We start from the raw sequence: 20,092 nt of genomic DNA, 5'->3' as shown, positions 1-20,092 counted from the left end.
AAAACAAAGTGACCAAATAGAATCTCTATTCAGAAATGAACAGCAAACTTCAGGAAGACACTGACGTTTACATCAAACACATCATATGCCAATATGGAACATAATGGTCATTCATTCAAAAAGCATTTACGGAGTATCTGCCACGTGTCAGAGACGGATATGTAAAGAAAAGTATAATATGATGCTTCTCAGTAAGGTTAGGCTAGAATGGGAGGCCGGCATGTAAACAACTAATGAAAATGTAGAACACTCATAGGCAACGCAGTTAAAAACTAGCTTTCAAAGGAAAATCTAGAGAAAATACTGGATGTAAAGTAAGAAGTGAAAAAGGGAAGAATATCTGTACATTAAGACTGGCTTGATTAATCTTTCTTTTTGGCACAATACATCAATGACAAACATTTCAAAAATCTATATGTCTACCAAAGGCGAGGTCATTTGAGGTCCTCGACTCTATACACAGCTAATGCTCACACTCCCAGCATGCGACTGTCAGCAGGCTGGCCGGTTCCTCCTGGCCCATTGCCACGTCATCTTGCTCTTTCCCCTTACAACAAACCTGCTTAAAAGTGTTATAGTTTTTTTCCTCCAATTTCTCACCTCCCACCTGAACCCCTCCAATCAGATTTTTCTCAACCTTTGATCCATTAAAACTATTCCTATCTGTGAGATAATAGAAAATATATAATGGTCTTTGCCCACATTCCTGGCACAGAGCTCCTAAAACCCTTGAACTTTCCTAAGTGACAAGAACACTAGTAGCATCTCTTGTTCTAATATTGGTCTTGGGCCCCAGTTCCTGAGAGCTCCTGAAACTTTGTAATTTCCTGGATGATAGGAGTACCTTTTGTTGTAATGAGGCAACTCTGGATGGGCTCCTGGATGAGGGCTTGTCATGGGAAAGTCATGATTAGAAGCCTGGAATTTTCAGCCCTGCCCTCATTCTCTTGAGAAGGGAGAAGGGTTGAAAATGGAGTTAATGACTGATCATGCCTATGTGATGAGGCTGCCATAAAATCACAAAAGTATGGAGTTCAGAGAGCTTCCAGGTCAGTGCACACGTGGAGGTGCTGGGAGAGTGGCATACCTGGACAGGTAGTGCAACCCCATGCCCCTCCCCACATACCTTGCCCTATACATCTCTTCCATCTAGATGTTCATCTATGTACTTTATCATATCCCTTAGGAAACTGGTAAATGTAAGCAAGTGTCTCCCTGAATTCTGTGAGCCATTCTAGCAAATTAATCAAACCTGAGGAGGGAGTCGAAGGAACCTCTGATTATAGCCAGTTGGTCAGAAGTATAGGTAACAACCTGGACTTGTGGTTGGCATCTGAAGTCCAAGAAGGGGGTCACTGGAATCTCTAATCAATAGCTGGTTGGTCAGGAGCAGAGGTGATAACTTGGGCTTGTGACTGGTGCCTGTAGTGTGTGTAGGAAAGGGAGGGCCGTCTTGTGGGACTGAGCCCTTATCCTGTGGAATCTGATGTTGTCTCTAGGTAGATGGTGTCAGAATTTAGCTGAATGCTGGTATCTAAAAATTGCCTGGCGGTGTGGGGAAAACCTCCACACGTTTGTTGAACAGAAGTGAAATGTTTTGTGTGAGTAGCAAAGGAGACTCACAGGGAAGAAACACACAGTAGGAAAGAACTGGGTTTTTCCCTACATGGGTAGAAAACTGAGTTTTTCCTTTACACTATCAAAGTCATCAATGACCTCCCTCATGACTAAATCAGTGGTTACTTCTTAGAACTCACTTGTTTGACATATTAGCAGCATTAAACAGTTGACCACCCTCTAAAATCTTCTTTTTCTTATACCCAGAATACTATTTCCTTACTCTGCAAAGATCTGAACTCTGTTTTCTGTGTTGGTTCCTTTTCATCTAGTCCTTGGACATATTCTCTTTAGAATCTATACTCATTCTTGGTAATGTCTGCTATCTCTGGGTTTTATGTATTATTTATATGTTGATGATTTCCAAATTATGTCTCCATCCTGGACCTCTGTCTGATCTTCATCTAATGTTGAAGCCCATTTCAAACTCAGCATATCTAAAACTAAGATCCTGCTAATCCTCCTTTCATCTCCCCCATTAAAAATAACCCTGTTCTCACAGTCTTCCCTGTTTCAATAAAAACAGCAAGTCATTATTCCATTTGTTCATGCCAGAAACTTTGGAGTCACCCTCCCATGTCCCCTCTCTCTCACACTCCATATCAAGTCCATCCTATTGGCTCATCCAGCTCAACTGCTACCACAGAGCGAGCCATTACTAAGACCCTTCTAATTGGATTGCTTCTTCCACATTGCTTCCCTAGAGTCCTTCCTCAATATAGCAGCAAAGGATCCTGTTAAAATAAAAATCAGGTGAAGGCACTTTGTTCAATACCCACTAAGAATTTCCCAATTGCTACAGAAAAGCTAAAGTCCTTGTAATGAGTTCTAAGGCCATTGGCGACCTGGCCCCTAGATCTCTCTGACCACCTCCTTCTCCAGGTGTGGAGCAGAGTGAGCCACACTGGCCTTCACACTGCTCCTCAAATGTGCCAGGAGTGTCCCCACCTCAGAGTGGTTGCCCTTGCTGTCCCTGTCCCTGGAATGCTCTTCCGATAATGTCTTACCCCATCATCTTCTTCAGGTCGTTTCTCAAATGTCACCTTTTCCGTGAGCTCCTCCTTGACTTCCCCCCGCCCCCGCTGCCTCAACAATTCCTATCTGTCTTCCCAGCTTGATCTTATGATCAGCATTTAATCACTCTCTAACATACCACAGAGTTGGCCTCTCTACCTTGTTTATTGTTGCTTCCACCAGGTTTGACTCTAAGGGCAAGGATATTTTTTCCTCCTATTTTGCTCACTTCCGTGTCTCCAGAACAAAGTCTGTCTCATAGAAGTTTCTCAATAGATTCGTGTTGAGTGAATGAAAGAAATGAACCAAATACTGCCTTCCTCATTTGCAAATAAAAGGCCTTGATAAACTTGGACTAGGAGAGTATGTAAAGCTTGGGCCATTCCAATCTTAAGAGACAATGTAAGTACAACTAAGGGAAGTGGCCTGGTTCATAAGATGTTTATCAGTCATTATGTCTTGCTATATACCACAAAAAACTTAGCAAATTTACTATTTTGTAATGTTATAATATTTCTGCCAGAGAAGAAAGGAAGCCTGCTCTCACAGAGAAAAGTTTGAGTTAGCTGTCATCACTGCCAGTTCTGTTAGGGACAAAAGCGGAAGGCAGCTCATCTCACACAGGCAGAAGCAGAGTCAGGTCCATATGGCAGGCACTTGGTGGAACACACCTCTCACTAAAGTTAACTCATGTTAACAAGGGGGTCAGACAGGGTGGCACCAGGCTGACCTTATCGGTAATCAGAACATTAAACTTCTTCCATTACCAGTTGGTAAATAGCTGCAGCCACCAATCTCCTCTCCTCTCATTACCCTGGGCCCTCCTACAGAACTCTTCAGACGTCTCCATAATCCAGCATGAAAAGAGTCAAAGCCTGCCACCCAAACCCAGATTTTGATTCAGAGTCACTGAAGCCAATTTTGATTAAATCGGAGGGTCACTCCCCCCCCAACCCCGTGGGTGGGCCCTCAACTGCTGCTTGGACCTCTGAAATAATTAGGAGAAGGGCCCTCGGCGACAAAGAGCTGAGAAAGAAATGTAGTGATAGATCAGCAATATTTAAATATCATTTTGAATAGGACATAAAGTTTAAATTAAAATCTTCTTATTGATGATATGTCTCCGTGTTCGGAAGCCTTCACTTGCTGTCTTATAAAAGTAAGAAATTTAGGGATTGTTAGAAGGCCAAACATTCTCCTAAAACAATATGACACTTCATTTTTTAAAATATTGACCTAAAACATCAAAAGCAGTAGAACACATCATTTTATTTCTTGATGAGTTTACTTCCGTCAAGCCCTATTCAAGCATGCCTCATTCCTATCACAGACCTAGTTTATCAGTAGGAACCCAGTAGTGAACAATAAGTAATTGGTGAATGCATGAAGTCATGGCAGCATTTGATTTTCCTTCTAATTCCGCGCTGAAAACGTGTTTCTTACGTCTGGACCGATTGCTTTCATGTAGTCTGATAACAACCCGTGTTCCCCTTTAGGTCAGGTTCCCAGCCACTGTCAGTTATTGGTCTGTTACCTGATAAAAGCAGTCACAACATGAATTTCTCAGACAGTAGTATCTGTTTAGGAGTTAGAGCTCTTAAATTCTGGTTATAATATAGTAAAGCAAATAGCACAGAGATTAAAAAAAAAGGGAGGAATGTATATACAGAGGCTCACAAATTTATATGGACCTAATAACTCAAAGACAGAATAAAAATAAACTCATATATTTCATTTATCACCCTAGAGGTCTTAAAATAAGCTAACTTTTTTTTTTGTACAGGATATTTATATTTCTATGGATAAAGAATTTAAAATTTGTCCAAATACACATATTTCAGTGTTACAAATGCTGAAACAGTTCTAATAGCATTTGTGAAGACAGTTGAGGGAATGCACGTTAGATGGGCAAAGCCATGAACGTCTCGGGGGAGCACGTGCTTTATAACCTTATTCCGTAAGATTTACCCCCTTCCTCTATTGTACGGGCATGTCATGAAAGCAAATGGACTTATGTTTCCAGACCAGCAACTGGATCATAGGGACTGAGAACGAAGACCTTTGAAGAGAACATGATTGTCACTGCATGTGACCAGGTCAACTTATGTTACCTGCATCACTAGATTCAATGCTATAATCAATGGTAAGAGCTTAACTTGGTGACAAAAATGTAAATTTAACAACTTAGAAAAGAATTTCAATCAGCTAAGCAGCAGCCAAAAGAAAATCAAACTTGGGAGTTATTTTGTGTTAACTAAAACATTGCTAATAAGACTAAAATGGAAGAACCCCAGGATCCTGTATCTACGGAAAACATCCTTCTCTTGGGTAAAAGCCTGCAAGAAAGAAGGGGCATTTGAGGTAGAAGATCTAGGTGTTCCTAAATAGATTGTAGCCAAGAAAACTGGCGTGTACCGTGGGATATGTGTAGAATATACGGCTCCAGCACACAAGCTTGCTAAGAAGTAGACGTACTAAACTACTGCAGTTATTTAAGTAAACACGTCATGAGCTCCCATATAAAATGTTGAAAGAAAGAAGGGCGAGGAAGGCCACCACGCATTCTGAAGCCCCGTTTTGTTCTGTGCACTTTAGGAATATGCTCCTTAATAGACTCCCAATAGCTCTACTCTTGCATTTCTCAGGATTGAGCTACCCAGGATTTTGAGTGTGACTTTGTCTAATTGGCGAGAAGCTTACAGAGGGTTTGCAAGTTGGAAGGCAGCCAGTGTAATGGTTACCAAACACATGAGCTTTGGAGTCGATGCCAGGGCTTGAACGGGGAACGTGGCATTTACTGTCCCTGCAACCTTCTGCCTCCTTCTCCACAAACTGGGAAAACAGTACCTGCTTCCTGGGGGCTGGGTGCTCACGTGAAATGACCTGTGTCAGGCACTTAGTGCTGCACCTAGTATACAGTACATGCTCCATAAGTAGTAGCTAATGTTATTACATGTAATTTGTCTATTTTCAAGTATGTGAAAGTATAAAAAAATAAGCAAATGATAGTAGTAGTGTAGAGGTTAGAGTCAAAAGTGTGGATAAAAGGAGGTACTTAGGGCTCCCCTGGTGGCGCAGTGGTTGAGAGTCCACCTGTCGATGCAGGGGACACGGGTTCGTGTCCCGGTCCGGGAAGATCCCACATGCCGCAGAGCGGCTGGGCCTGTGAGCCATGGCCGCTGAGCCTGCGCGTCCGGAGCCTGTGCTCCGCAACAGGAGAGGCCACAGCAGTGAGAGGCCCGCGTACCGCAAAAAAAAAAAAAAAAAAAAAGGTACTTATTCTAAGACTGTACTTTCATTAGTGATGGCGGTGGTGGGAGTCCTGATAGGGTGAGTCTCAGTTATAATCAACCTTAAACAACTTAGGAACTTGTGCTTAGACCACTGCACAAGCTAAATCCACTGTGTGTAAAACTCCACCTTTAAGTCACCTCAGGCAGCTTCACCATACCTTAAAGGAGTTTAATAAAAGCTAAATATTTAACACCAGTTTGTTAATTCTTAGTGAGGGGTACAGGGAAGTGAATTATAGTATATAAATCTGAAATATTTCATACATTTAATGTGAACAATTAAAACGAAAGAAATGCTTAGAACTGTCTTTAGCTTTTACCACCTAGCCAAGGTACATTTCCTTTGGTCAAATTATGACTGAAAATTTTTAAAAGGAGTTGATATCAAATTATATTTAAGTCCAAAGGATTTACAACACAAGAAAACAGACAGGTTTCTTCTTACTATGGGAAAAGCACTTTGGTTAATAATTAGAGCTATTCAATTATTTACTTTAGTTAGAGTCACTAAGTCTGCCTACCTTCAGCAAAAACTGCACCTCTAACAGGAATGTACATCACTGAATTTTACAGTCTGTGAAAAGAAAAATACTGCACAGAGAAACAGAATTCACTAATGAAAATGGCAAGGTCAAGTTGACAGCCATGCCAGATAGTTAATCCTTCATAATTCACATCCAGATCAGAATTCACTGGTTCAAAATGGAACTAAATTTAGCTGAAGAACATAGAATTGAATGGTATTCAATAGATTTACTTAGTACTAGCTCTGTACTTGTCATTAGATCACTTATTAATCACAGTTGAATTATAAGATGTGGGTCACTGAAATCAATATATTCTGATTAAGAGTGAAGAATACAAATAGGAAAATAATAAAAAGAAGATTGAATCAAAGGATGGAAATACAGTGGCCCAACTTCAATCAATGACATCGTTAAATGTTTCTTTTTTTGTTTTGGCTGCGTTGGGTCTTTGTTGCTGCAGGCAGGCTTTCTCTAGTGGTGAGCAGGGGCTATTCTTTGTTGCGGTGCGTGGGCTTATTGCGGTGGCTTCTCTTGTTGTGGAGCGTGGGCTCTAGGAGCGCAGGCTTCAGTAGTTGTGGCACTCGGGCTCAGTAGTTGTGGCTCCCAGGCTCTAGAGCACAGACTCAGTAGGTTTGGCCCACAGGCTTAGCTGCTCTGCGGCATGTGGGATCTTCCCGGACTAGGGATCAAACCCATGTCCCCTGCATTGGCCGGCGGATTCTTAACCACTGCACCACCAGGGAAGTCCTGTTAAATGTTTCTATTAGAAGCTTTTGGATTCTAGTTTGTTTATAATACAATTTCCCGTGTGAGGAGGAGTTGGGTTAAAGAGAGCTTAAGCAATTTCATAAAATTGTCTTAAAACTCATATAATATTCTTTTCTTTTTAAGGGACAGACTCCCATTATCTTTCTCCAATGCAGACATTCTCAATAAATGCTATAAAATATTATAAAATACCTTATAATTGACATTAGGGTTTCCTAATTTACTATGAATTAGTCATTAGTATCCTAATGACTGAACTTTTTCACATAACTGAAGGTCAAGCTTTAACTCTTAACTCTTGATAGAAGAATTCTAAAATAATTTTATAACTTAAACAACAAATCAATTTTCTTAAACGTCAAAACATATAATTATTATACCATAGTGAATGTAATATAGAAGTATAAGATATTCTACTGAATTTCAAAATAGGCAAAGCTCTGAAGGTAAGTTTTTCTTACTACAGTGAAATCAGTTTTATTATTAATTTGATCATAAAATTAGCACAATCTCCTATGAGATGCAAACAGTGCATACAATGATGAGGAAAAAAAGAAAAGAAAAATTACTGTAAATCTCAGCTAATACAGGTCACCTCATAGAAGTTTTGGTGTCCAGCCTTTTACCTTATACCTGTATACACACACACACACACACACACACACACACAAATGCATGTGTTGTGACTTGTATTGGATGAAAGCATACATGCCAGTTTCTTTCTTTCTTTTTAATGTTTTTTTCAAGCAACATGTTATCTTTTGGTGGGTCCAGAGCAAGTTTATTTTGCTGCCTTGAATCTCCTTGTTCTACACCATTTTGCCCCTTGGACAGCACTTCCTCCAGACTCCTAAAGATCTAGGACTTATATATTCTATTTTCTTATTCTGTCTATAAACCTGTTTTAACATCCTTCATTTATAGCACTGAAAGTCTTGCTTAGGTCAACTTAGATTTTAAAAAGTCATCAGTGAAGGGGTATAAGAAGTAGGGGTGACATTCCAGGTACCAGATGATTGTAATTAGAGAAAGAAGAAATAGGGCAGCAGTATCAGAGCCTGGAGCTCTTAAATCCACACTATGTAAGCAGGCAACTGTTCTGCCCATTTTCAGGGTGTTTATCAATCTGCTGAAATACATTCTACGAGAGGAAGCAATGAGATTAGAGCTGGATTCCCTTACAGATATCTAAATAACCACCACCACTCTTCACTTGTGACTTTTTGAGTTACTCACAAAAAATTAAATCTCTTCAGAGGATTCTGAGTGGCTGCACTTGCCTCTAGGTTTCTCTCAAAATCATCTAGTTTTAAACTCACGATTAGTCAATGATAACATCTGTGTTCTCTGGTTAACAAACTCATTAACCTGAGCGTATCTTCCTCACATTTTCTGTCTTCAACATCTTCTAAGTGATGCCCAAAACACTTGTACTGACTTTGGTGTTACAGTTAGGAGTTCAGGAAGAAAGATCTCAGTTAGTCAATGTTTCATTTTGCTATTGTTCTTTAGGGTTCAAAAATCTTCAGAGGAGTAATACCAAGACTAGATACCACTGTCTGGTAACACTGATCAAACCAAAGGTCCCTGCAGCAGAGCACTTTCACCTGTTAAAGGCCAATTTTAAATGACAACAACAACTTTTATTAAAAAAAAAAAAGATTTTATAATACCAGAGTTGAAAAGAGTTCTGGAAATTTAATTACAAAACGTTATTCTACAGAGGAGAAACCCAAACCATAAAGAAGTTCAATGGCTTGTTCTTCAAGGTAGAAGATGAAGAAGACAAAAGATGACCAAAAGCAAAGAAAAACAGGCGTATTACAGATCCAAGACTCTCTCTCAAACCAGACTAGGGTTTCTTCTGCCACAATATCATTCTTTCCAGCCCTTCTCCACGCATATCAGAATAAAACCAAAACACGAATTTTACAACCTTTGTTACACCTATCTTTGCAAGCGTTTTACATTCTCTCCCTGAGGCAATCTGCTTTCATTTCATCAACCCTCCAATACTTTGAGAAACCGTGTAACCAAGTCTTACTAGTGGCAATCCCTTATAACGTTTTTTAAATGCCCAAAGATGAGGGCCTGAGTAGTATATCTTGAATGAAAAAAGACAAAATGAACCAGGAAAAAGCAGAGATCAGGATCAAGTTAAAAAAGAGGATGGTGGGGCTTCCCTGGTGGCGCAGTGGTTGAGAATCTGCCTGCTAATGCAGGGGACACGGGTTCGAGCCCTGGTCTGGGAGGATCCCACATGCCACAGAGCAACTAGGCCCGTGAGCCACAACTACTGAGCCTGTGCGTCTGGATCCTGTGCTCCGCAACGAGAGGCTGCGATAGTGAGAGGTCCGCGCACCGTGATGAAGAGTGGCCCCCGCTTGCCACAACTAGAGAAAGCCCTCACACAGAAACGAACACCCAACACAGCAAAAATAAATAAATTAATTAATAAACTCCTACCCCCAACATCATCTTTGAAAAAAAAAAAAAGGATGGTGGTGGGTTTCCCTGGTGGCGCAGTGGTTAAGAATCTGCCTGCCAATGCAGGGGACATGGGTTCAAGCCCTGGTCCGGGAAGATCCCACATGCCGCAGAGCAACTAGGCCTGTGCACCACAACTACTGAGCCTGCTCTCTAGAGCCCGTGCGCCACGACTACTGAAGCCTGCGTGCCTAGAGCCCATGCTCCGCAACAAAGACAAGGCACCGCAATGAGAAGCCCACGTAACCATGGTTCTCTGTGGTCATAGTGATCAAACAGAGGGGTGTCTAGGAGCAGGGCAGGAGAATACTCAACATCTATAGGTAACTGATTTAGGGCCTCAATGAGAGTAAAGGAGAAATCAAGGGAACAAGCTGGGGCCAACTCAGTTCATCCCAGAAAGAGAGTGAAGGCTGTATGGCAGGCATTATCCAAGTGACCTCACCTTTTTATCACTGTGGCTCCAGGAAAGGGGCCAGCTTCTCTCCACCCTGACCTCTGTTAACATGCTGGTTACCAGAGAAAGGCATGTCTTTGAAACCATGAGGTCCCAAATGTCACAGTGGTAGAAAGGCTAAGTAAAATTCATACTATGAGAACTTGTAAAGGAAAACCCTAACACTGATTATTTTCAATGATATTTTATTAACTCAGTATACGTATTTCAGAGAGGAAAGCTAGATAAGGAAGATAAATCCACACAAATTCCACAAATGACCTAGTGTTCTTTGAATAGTACTGTTCTTTAAAATTTAGCAACTTTATAATGAGCATAGCTCTTTACGTTTAGGTCAGAGGTAAAGCTGGCAGAAACCTAAACAGTAATTGTTCAGAGGATTTTCGTGAGCATTAAATGAGCAACGTGGTTGAGCCGTGTCTGAAATATTAGTAAGTGATATATAAGCATTAGTCATTACTTCTGCTCTTGTGTGATTATGACCCTCTGAAAATCTGATGAAAACTACAATACAAAGTATGTCTTATATCTGGGGAAGCCTTAAAAGAGGAAGAATATTAAATATTATACTGCGCTGGTGCATTTCTCTACTGAATGAAACAAGTCATATTTTTGGAAGTACAGACAGCTGTATCCCGTATATCAAGCTGAAAATGCCATGACAACCACTGTTCCTAGGCAATTGGAGAATGATGTGTGTGGTCCACTTTCTATATAATATAAGTGGAGAGTGGAGGTAAAAAAAAAAAAAAAATCAAATGTTATGAGATAACCTGGAGAAAAAAACTAAAAAGGGGTATATTTCTTAAAAATTATAAATGCTCTATTACAACAACCTTAATGACTGCATAAAATGACTAAATTAAACTCATTAAGTGAAGCTAAGACCAAATAGACTTTCACATTTCAAAATCATATAACAATCTATCATTTTATCTGCTTGTAAAGCATGATAAACATTAAAAGATGAAATTGGGTAAAAGATGAAAAATGTCAAATATTTTTAAAGAAACAAATCAGCTGTTAAAAAACTAACACTCTAAGTATTAAATTTCACTTGCATAAGAGTATATGGCAAAGAATTTCAATTTCTCAACATTTGAGTGTTTGCAGCAGAATACAAAATGAGAGCAAGTGAAATGCCCAATCAAGAGCATTCCTTATTGTGTTCCCAGCCAAAAGCCAATATCCTAAAGAAAACGAGGTGCCATGCTAGTAGCCCGGGAAAAACAATTCACTGTTGTGTACTCACATAACCAAGCAGCAAAGCCATACCAAATATGAAAAAATGAAGAATTCTCCAAAAGGTTCTGTGAATTCAATGGGTCAAGATTACCTACAGCTTCTGTCCAACTCTTCTGCCTCTTCTTCAAATGTAAAATAGGCATAAAAGGTTAATTTGTCAATAATACTAGGACATCCTTTGGCCACTGATTTCATTTAATGTGCTCTTCACAGATACTTGGTCAGCAGACACGGGACGGAAACTGCATTTCTGAACTTAGTTTCAATCCCAGAATTCTAAGTCACTTTTAATTTAAGTCAATGCCACTGCATTTCTGACTTCTGTCATGTATGAAGTAAATGACAATCTTATGTTAATAACTATATGCATTTTATGCAGTAATACATGTGATCTAGTCCATGTAAATGACAGCATGAGCCAGCTCTTACATATGTTGTTGTGCAAATGGCATTTCACATCTTCAGGCAGAATCATGTTCACAAAGTGCTTAAAGAGTACCAGGAAAAACTGCCAGAAATTTTCTAATTGGAGAGTTTTCTCTTCCAAATGAACATTTCCATAGAAGACAATGTATTTCACCTTTACAAAGAAAATGACACGAGACCTGAAACCATGTGAAAAGAGTACAGGGAGATTCAGGGACATGCAAAGGACACTGTAGCAATGACAGTAAGCTATGTAGTCTTTAAAATATATTCTTTAGGTGGATAGAAGTTTAGATGCAGAAATGTTCCCCAAAAAGGTTAAGATAAATTATCTTACTAACTGGGATCATCACTGAATCCTCTTTGGAAACTGCACAATCGGTTGCCAAAATTAGCTCAGAAAATCAACAGCCTTTTATGTGAATATTTTCAGTTGATGCTCCAAAATCACTATCCGAATACCTTAATTTGCCAGTATTGAGAAATGCCTTAGAGGAAAGAGGCAAATTATTAAATATAGACAGCCAAAAAGCATAAAATAGATGTGGTTGATAATATTTTTTCCAAGCTACAGATAGACTGACTTATCTGTAAGCCTAAGGCAAATATAATATCAATGATTACTTAAAAGAAAATTAAGATAAAAGCTCAAAATGAATAAAACTGTGCTAATTATAAATCACTTTGTTATGCATTACTGTTATTTATCTCTCTAGCTCTGGTTTCAGGCACTTCACCCACAAGAGATAAGCATTTGCTATTTCTAATATAATGTAACTATTTCCAATATTTTCTTTCTGCTTTATTCAAAGGACTCTTTGGGGGAAAAAAAAAAATTGGAAAAATCAAAATGCGGTAGTTCTGTTAAACAGCGCACCCTTGTGGTTTATCTTACCACCTAAACAATAAAAATTACAGGATAAAGATATATCCAAAATTCTTCATGGACTTGGAAATGATTTTGCCGTGGTTTTTTCCAGTAATTTTTTTCCCAGCTTGGCATTACTTTTAATCAGTAAAAACAGTGCCTTTTTAAAATTTCAAATTCAAAATGAAATTGTTAAAATAGATATAAAATGTCTATAGTGATAATGACTCTTTGATTTTAAATTTAAAAGAAGCAAACAGTAAAATTCATCTATAAACTTATGTTTTGCTGAGTTTCCTGAATATTTTCATCTAACACTATAAAAAATTTCAATTCGGGGCTCAATTTTATTTATATGCCTTATGTAATGCACACTACCTTTTAGTTATTAGTCCTTAAGCTTTCAATACAACCTTGCCAAAATTCTGGCTTTTTTGTAAAAGCTTAAGAAGAATATTGCCAAGAATTACTTGGGCCAATTACTATAAAAGTAAATGTAAGCAATTTTTAAGTTATCCAAGTACTTCTGAAAATTTACCAGATCTACATATGAAATACTAAAATTTTATTGGACAGACATTCTCATTGTATATATCAATACTATACCTGACTGTGTGAAAGCTGTGGTTAAAAGTTTACTTATCAATTCTCTTGAACACCTACTATGTTACAGAATTTCTCTGTGAAACACAATTCCCACCCTCTGGTTTGGAAGAAAAAAAAGGGGGGAAATTTAACCATGCTATAAGCTTTAAACAATAAAATAACCTTAATGTTTATGTTTAGAGGATGGGGTACCCACCCCATAACATGTTATATCCATCAATGGAATATTTATTATGCAGCTTTTAAAAAGGGAAGCCCTTTATGTACTGATAAGGATATCAAAAATATATCATTCAGTATCAAAAAGTGAGGTATAACATAATGCATGTAACATGTGACCATCTGAGAAAAAAATCATATGTAGGTTGAATATTGGCTTGAGTATATATAGATTATGTCTGGAAGAATATACAAGAAACTGTTAGTGGTTGCCTCTGGGCATAAGAATTTGCTAGCGGCAGGGTAGGAAAGGAGAATTTTCACTGTATTTTCCTTTTTATCTTTAGAAATATATATCATATGAATATACTATCTGCATATATACATAAATTAAAACAAAATAAAAAGGCACAAGAGAGACAAATTCAGAGAAAGTACGATCACTCCATCTGATAAGGGGCTAATATCCAAAATATATAAAGAACTCACACAACTCAATAGCCAAAAAAAAAAAAAAATGCAATTAAAAAATGGGCAGAGGAACTGAATAAATATTTTTGCAAAGAAGATTTACAAATGGTCAATAGGTACATGAAATGGTGTTTAACATCATTAATCATCAGGGAAGCACAAATCAAAATTACATTAAGATACCACCTCATACCTGTTAGAATGGCTGTCATCAAGAATATAAGAGCTACGAAAAAAAAAAAGAATATAAGAGCTTCGTGCTGGCAGAATGTGGAGAAAAGGGGATCCCTGTGTACTCTTGGTGGGGATGTAAATTGGTGCAGCCACTATGGAAAACAGTATGGAGGTCCATCAAATAATTAAAAATAGAGCTACCACATGATCCAGGAATTGCGCTTCTGGGTATGTATCCAAAGGAAATAAAAATAGGATACTGAAAAGATACCTGCACTCGCATGTTTACTGAACCATTATTCACAACAGCCAAGATACAGAAACAACCAAAGTGTCCATGTACGGATGAATGGACAAAGAAGATGTGATATGTTAAAAAATAAATATATGTGATACACACGTGTGCACACACTCACACACAGAGGAGTATTATTCATCCATGAGAAAGAAGGAAATCCTGCCCTTTGTGACAATATGGATGGACCTTGAAGGCAGTACACTAAATGAAATAAGCCAGACAAAGAATGGCAAATACTGCATGGTATCACTTATATGTGGAATCTAAAAAAATCAAACTCATAGAAACAGAGAGTAGAAAAGGTGGCCTGGGGCTAGGCGGTAGGGGAAATAGCAATTGGTAAAAGAGGACAAACTTTCAGCTATAAGATGAATAAGGTCTGAGGGTCTAATGTAAAACATAGTGACTATAGTTGACAACATTGTATTATATAATTGAAATTCGCTAAGAGAGTAGAACTTTAATATTCTTACCAAAAAAAAAGATAATATGTGAAGTGATGGATACGTTAATTAAATAGATAGTGGGAATTTTTTCACAATGTATTTCAAATTACCACAATGTGTACTTTAAATAGCTTACAATTTTATTTGTCAATTATATGTCAATACAGCTAGAAAGAAAGAGAGAAAGGGAGGGGAGGAGAGAGGGAGAGAGCAAGGGGAGGAGGGAGGGAGAGAGGGAGGGAGGGGGGAAGGAAGGGGAAGGAAGGAAGGAAGGAAGGAAGGAAGGAAGGAAGGAAGGAAGGAAGGAAGAAAGAAAGGAAGGAAAGAAGGAAGGAAGGGAGGGAGGGAGGAAAGCACAGCCCTCCATACCCACCAAATTGTTATGCTGGTAGAGGACCTTGAATGCCTAGAAAATAACAGCCAGCTATGCAAAGTTTCTGAACTGGGAAGTGACAATTATGAAATATAAATGTGGCAGCTTGCCACATTCTTTGTCTTCTGAAGACAAGAAGGGGCAAGACAAGTTAAGTCCTGATCTTCTCCTTACCCTCCTGGCCCTGGATTTCCCTGAGGCATGTTTTTAGCAGAGGGAATGGAAGAAAGGGACAAGGAGATATTGTGAAGGGAGACTGAATGAAGGGTTGGTCACTAATTGGATGTGAAAAGAAAAAGAACATCAAAGATGATCTTGAGCTTTTCAATCTGAGAGTGAGGTTGATTTTAAATACATTGATTTCCAGGTAGTTATGAGTCAATAAGCAACTGTGAGTTCAAACTGCAAGTGGAACAATATTGGGGCTGGAATACAAAGCTGACGTGTTCATTTCATAGGGCTGCTGTAACAAATCGCCATGACTGGGCAACTTCAAACAACAGAAGTTTATTCTACCATAGTTCTGGAAGCTAGTAGCCTGAAATCAAGGTGTCAGCAGGGCCATAGCCCTCAGAAGGCACTGGGGGAGAATCCTTCCTTGCCTCCTCCAGCTTCTGGTGGCTCCTGGCATTCTTTGGCTTGTGGCAGCACTACTGCAGTCTCCGTCTCTGTCATCACATGGCCTACTCCTTCATGTCTTTGTGCCCATGTCTCCCCTCTTATACCAACACCAGTCATTGGATTTGAGCCCAACTTAAGTCCAGGATTAGCTCATCTCTAGATCCTTGACTTGGATGTATCTTTTGGGGGGACACTATTCAAAACACTACAACAAAAAACTCAACAAAGAATAGATGTTTTCTCTGAAAGAGTAAATAGAGGCTAATACCATGGATTCAGGTACCTCCAAATTCAGAAAATGGGTAAAGGAAGTGGTGGCAAAAAATAAAAAATAAAAGAGAGCTGAGATATAAGAAGAGAATGAGGACCAAGGAAGAGAGAAAGGACTTCCCTGGTGGTCCACTGGTTAAGACTCCATGCTCCTACTGTAGGGGGCACAGGTTCGATCCCTGGTCAGGGAACTAAGATCCCATACGCCACATGGCACAGCCCACCCCCCCCCCCCAAAAAAAAAGGAAGAAAGAAAAATCAAGACCGAATGGTGATCTATTCCATCAAATTTGGCAAAGAACTTAAGAAAATAAGTGCTGGGATGCCCGGGAAGGGAAGAATTCATATGAGCATACACATGTACATGTACACATACCCACAAACACACAATCACAAACAGAACCACAGCTTGTTAAGAATTTTTGTAATGAATAAATTTTAAAAAGTGGTGCTTCAGCTTCACTAGGGAAAAACAAATAATTCCAGGGTCCTACTAAATAATACATCAAAGAACTATCCACATGTCCAGATCAAAGGAAGAAATAACTAGAAAATTATATAAAGATGTCTAGTTTGCCAAAGGCAACATACTAAAAAAAAAAAAAAAAAATTAGTCCTTAACACGGGGGCATCAACTGGTCATAGAATAGAGAGTGGGAATCAAAAGAAATGGCTTTTGTCGAGGTCACCGGTAGCATGGCCTAGAATTTTAAGAAGCTGACTGTTAGAAAGACAACGTAGACCTCTTCAGGCTCCCAACACAAAGGACATTTACTGGAATAGATTGGATGAAGTCATCTGGAATAAAGGTTTGTGAGCAGGGGCTAAGATGTATTTCTATATAAAGAAGAAGACAGACTTTGGTAACCACTCATGAGTATGATAAGTTATACTCTTACAGTACAGTTTTATGGTAATTAAAAATATGAAACAATCCTGAAAGTGCTACCTTTTAAATGATTCACTATGAAGAAATGCAAACTAGTTATGGCCACAAAATGAGGTCTCTGGGACCCTGATTTGGTCCCTGCCTCTCTCCTCGCTCAAGCTCTGTTTCTTGCACATGCCCAGACTTGCCACAGCCCTGACATTCACCGCATCTTTCAACGGGATTCCTCTTGCCTGACTACGGCACTCCCACATGCTTTTTAAGGCTGAATCCAACTACCAAGCAGTTACCCTGGAAAATTCTGTAGTAAATGATTCTATCATTTGAAAAAATAACTATCCTCCCGATGGGCAAGGTGAGATTTTATACCACAACCATTAGACAAGAGACCCTTATAGAAATAAGAAGACAGTTTAATAGATGATTTTCCAAATAACTACCGAGTTCCAACATTTTTTATGCTCATTTCTATCTAATCCAGTTGCTACTTTCTAAAGACACATATGAGAGCTTATCAATTACAATTAAAAACTATAGTTAAAATTTTTCTAAGGTTAAGGAAGTACAGAAATGTTTATTAGTTGGTTGAGAAGTGTTCATTTACTTGAGCATTGAATTTACTAAGCTTCCAAGGGGGAAATAAAACCCTTCAACTAGATACAAGAAAACTTCTCGGTTTCTCAAATACCTCAAAATAAAATTTGCTCTCACAGTTACTTAAATCATTTGATTACAAGCAACAAAATGTATGGTCTCATGTTCAATCACATTTACTTAAAACTTCGCTTGTAATTCACCTGAATAAAGCAAGGAATGTACAGACTTCATAGGCATGAAAACTTGTTCGCAAATGGATTTCTACAAAACAGCATGCTGCAGGAAAATTTGGGATTTAAGAGAGCAATAGTGAGAATGTTTAAGAAAAAGGTACACCTAGAACAGTGCCTTGAACATAAAAGTGTATGATAGTAACTACAATATATGCTATATAAAGACTCTTTTTTATTATAGAGTATTTATGTATCAGGCAGACACAAGGATTTCTCCCCTGAGAATCTCAGAGTCTGGTCAAGACCTGACTATATCTAGTTAGAAACCCACGAATGCAACATAAAAATTTGTTGCTGTTTAAAAAAAAAAAAAGTGTTCAAAAATATGTATTTCAGGCTTCCCTGGTGGCGCAGTGGTTGAGAGTCCGCCTGCCGATGCAGGGGACACAGGTTCGTGCCCCGGTCCGGGAAGATCCCACATTCCGCGGAGCGGCTGGGCCCGTGAGCCATGGCCGCTGAGCCTGCGCGTCCGGAGCCTGTGCTCCGCAGCGGGAGAGGCCACAACAGTGAGAGGCCCGCGTACAGAAAAAAAAAAAAAAGAAAAAAAAAAGTATTTCCATTCCTAATACATGCATCATGCAAGAACCTCCAGTTGGGCCTTAATAAACCACGGCTTTAAGGTTTATGGATGATTTATTTGCTTGTATATAAAAGCTACTTAAAACTGACATATTTATTCTTTACTGCATTGCAGAACTCTACATATAGAATCTCTTCACAGTACCAATGTTATTAGTAACTAGTTATTCATCTTATTACAGATTAGTAACTGTTACTGTTAGCAGCCTATGTGGGAAAGGACAAGTTAGTTAAGAGGAAAAATGGATGGTCCCCTGCCCCATCCTAAAAATAAAAAACAAAACAAATTTACGTACCTCCTCTGTTTCATCCAGACTTGTGGATTTCACCACACAAGAAGCTGGCCTCTCCTGGATGTGAGCAAGGTCCTGGGGGGCTCTCTGAGACCCTGGCATTGGAGGCAGTGGAGCACGCCTCTTCTTGGGTGCATCCGATGGCAGCGTGTTTGAAATATACTGTTTGGTCATGGTATTGCTCCTCGTAAAAGCTGAACGATGCTTACTTACTAGAGGAGTTGCAGGGGCACTGGCGGTCTAATAAAGAATGAAAAAGCAAAATCTACAGGTAATTCCAAGACGAAAAGCACGTGCACTTAAAAACAGAGTAGAAGAATCTTACAAAATGCTACATAAGAAAATACGTACTTGCTCCCGCTTTTTCTTACTGCGTTGAAAAAGGCTGAAAAACCCTTTATTTTCTTTATCCTTCATAAGGTCTAGGTTTTGTGATATGTGGCAGGTCTCTAAAATAGAAGAAAAGCACCTTACTTTTGCTTGAGGGGTTATATGTTCACCTCCGAGGTGAACTATCCCTCAATTACTTTCCCTTGATAACTTTATCTAATGATAAAAGCTACTAATTATGCTCTACTATGAACCACGCACTCTGCTCAGCACTTCATATTTTAATTAATTCTCAAAGCAACAAGCAAATTTAGTATTATTGTTCCTGTTCCACAGCAGAGGAAACTGAAGCGACTCAAGAGTCTGTGTTTTATCCATAACTACCAACATTTCAGAAGTAAAAAGGACACTTCGAATTAAATGAGATATGAAGTTGCTATCATACAGTTTGTCCCTTTGTTGATTTTGAATTATATATTTTGTCTCAGAGCTAAACTATTCTGAAATATTTAATTCTCCAAAACATGATTCATTATAATTACTCAGCACTCTGTTAAATGTTTTAAAAACTTTATTTCTTTAATACAGTGGTTCTGAACTGGTGGTGATTTTGCGCGCACACACACGCACATCCCGCCAAAGACGTTTAACAAAACCTAGGGACAATTTCGGTTGTCACAACTGGGGGAAGGGTGAAGAGAATGTGCTACTGGCATATACTGGGTACAGGCTAGTGATGCTGCTAAACAAACTACAATGCACAAGACAGCCCCCCGGAACAAAGAATTATCTGGCCCAAAATGTCAATAATGCCGAAATTAAACCACAATTTAAGCAGAATGGCAAACGTCAAACCTCAAAGTTGTATAGGTAATATTTCATTTTCTAAAAAGTGTTTCCTAATGTCAACTGAAAGGGCGAAAAACAATGACAAACCCAGTAGTGCTGAGTCACCCTTGCCCAGACTATCTCTAAATACCATTTCCCACTAAAAGGGACCATCTCAGGAGCCAACGTGATATGGTTTCTCCTGGCCAAAGTCAGAACAATT

The 20,092-nt window shown here is 39.0% G+C and overlaps 1 protein-coding gene across 4 annotated transcripts in view; it reads right to left on the bottom strand.

Annotated features, from left to right (window-relative positions):
• The window catches only part of COBLL1 (cordon-bleu WH2 repeat protein like 1), a 160,206-nt gene that overhangs the window by 22,334 nt on the left and 117,780 nt on the right, over positions 1 to 20,092 (bottom strand). For all 4 annotated transcript variants that reach the window (XM_082658538.1, XM_082658539.1, XM_082658540.1 and 1 more), the window contains exons 6-7: positions 19,063 to 19,160; positions 18,715 to 18,951 (exon numbers count right to left, since the gene is read on the bottom strand). In XM_082658538.1, the coding sequence (XP_082514664.1) occupies positions 18,715 to 18,951; positions 19,063 to 19,160 (335 nt within the window). The remainder of the gene's footprint in view (positions 1 to 18,714; positions 18,952 to 19,062; positions 19,161 to 20,092) is intronic.

The sequence above is a fragment of the Grampus griseus genome (assembly GCF_964374135.1).
Source record: "Grampus griseus genome assembly, chromosome: 7".
Lineage (NCBI taxonomy): Eukaryota > Metazoa > Chordata > Mammalia > Artiodactyla > Delphinidae > Grampus > Grampus griseus.
This window is presented reverse-complemented; position numbering and strand designations above follow the sequence as displayed.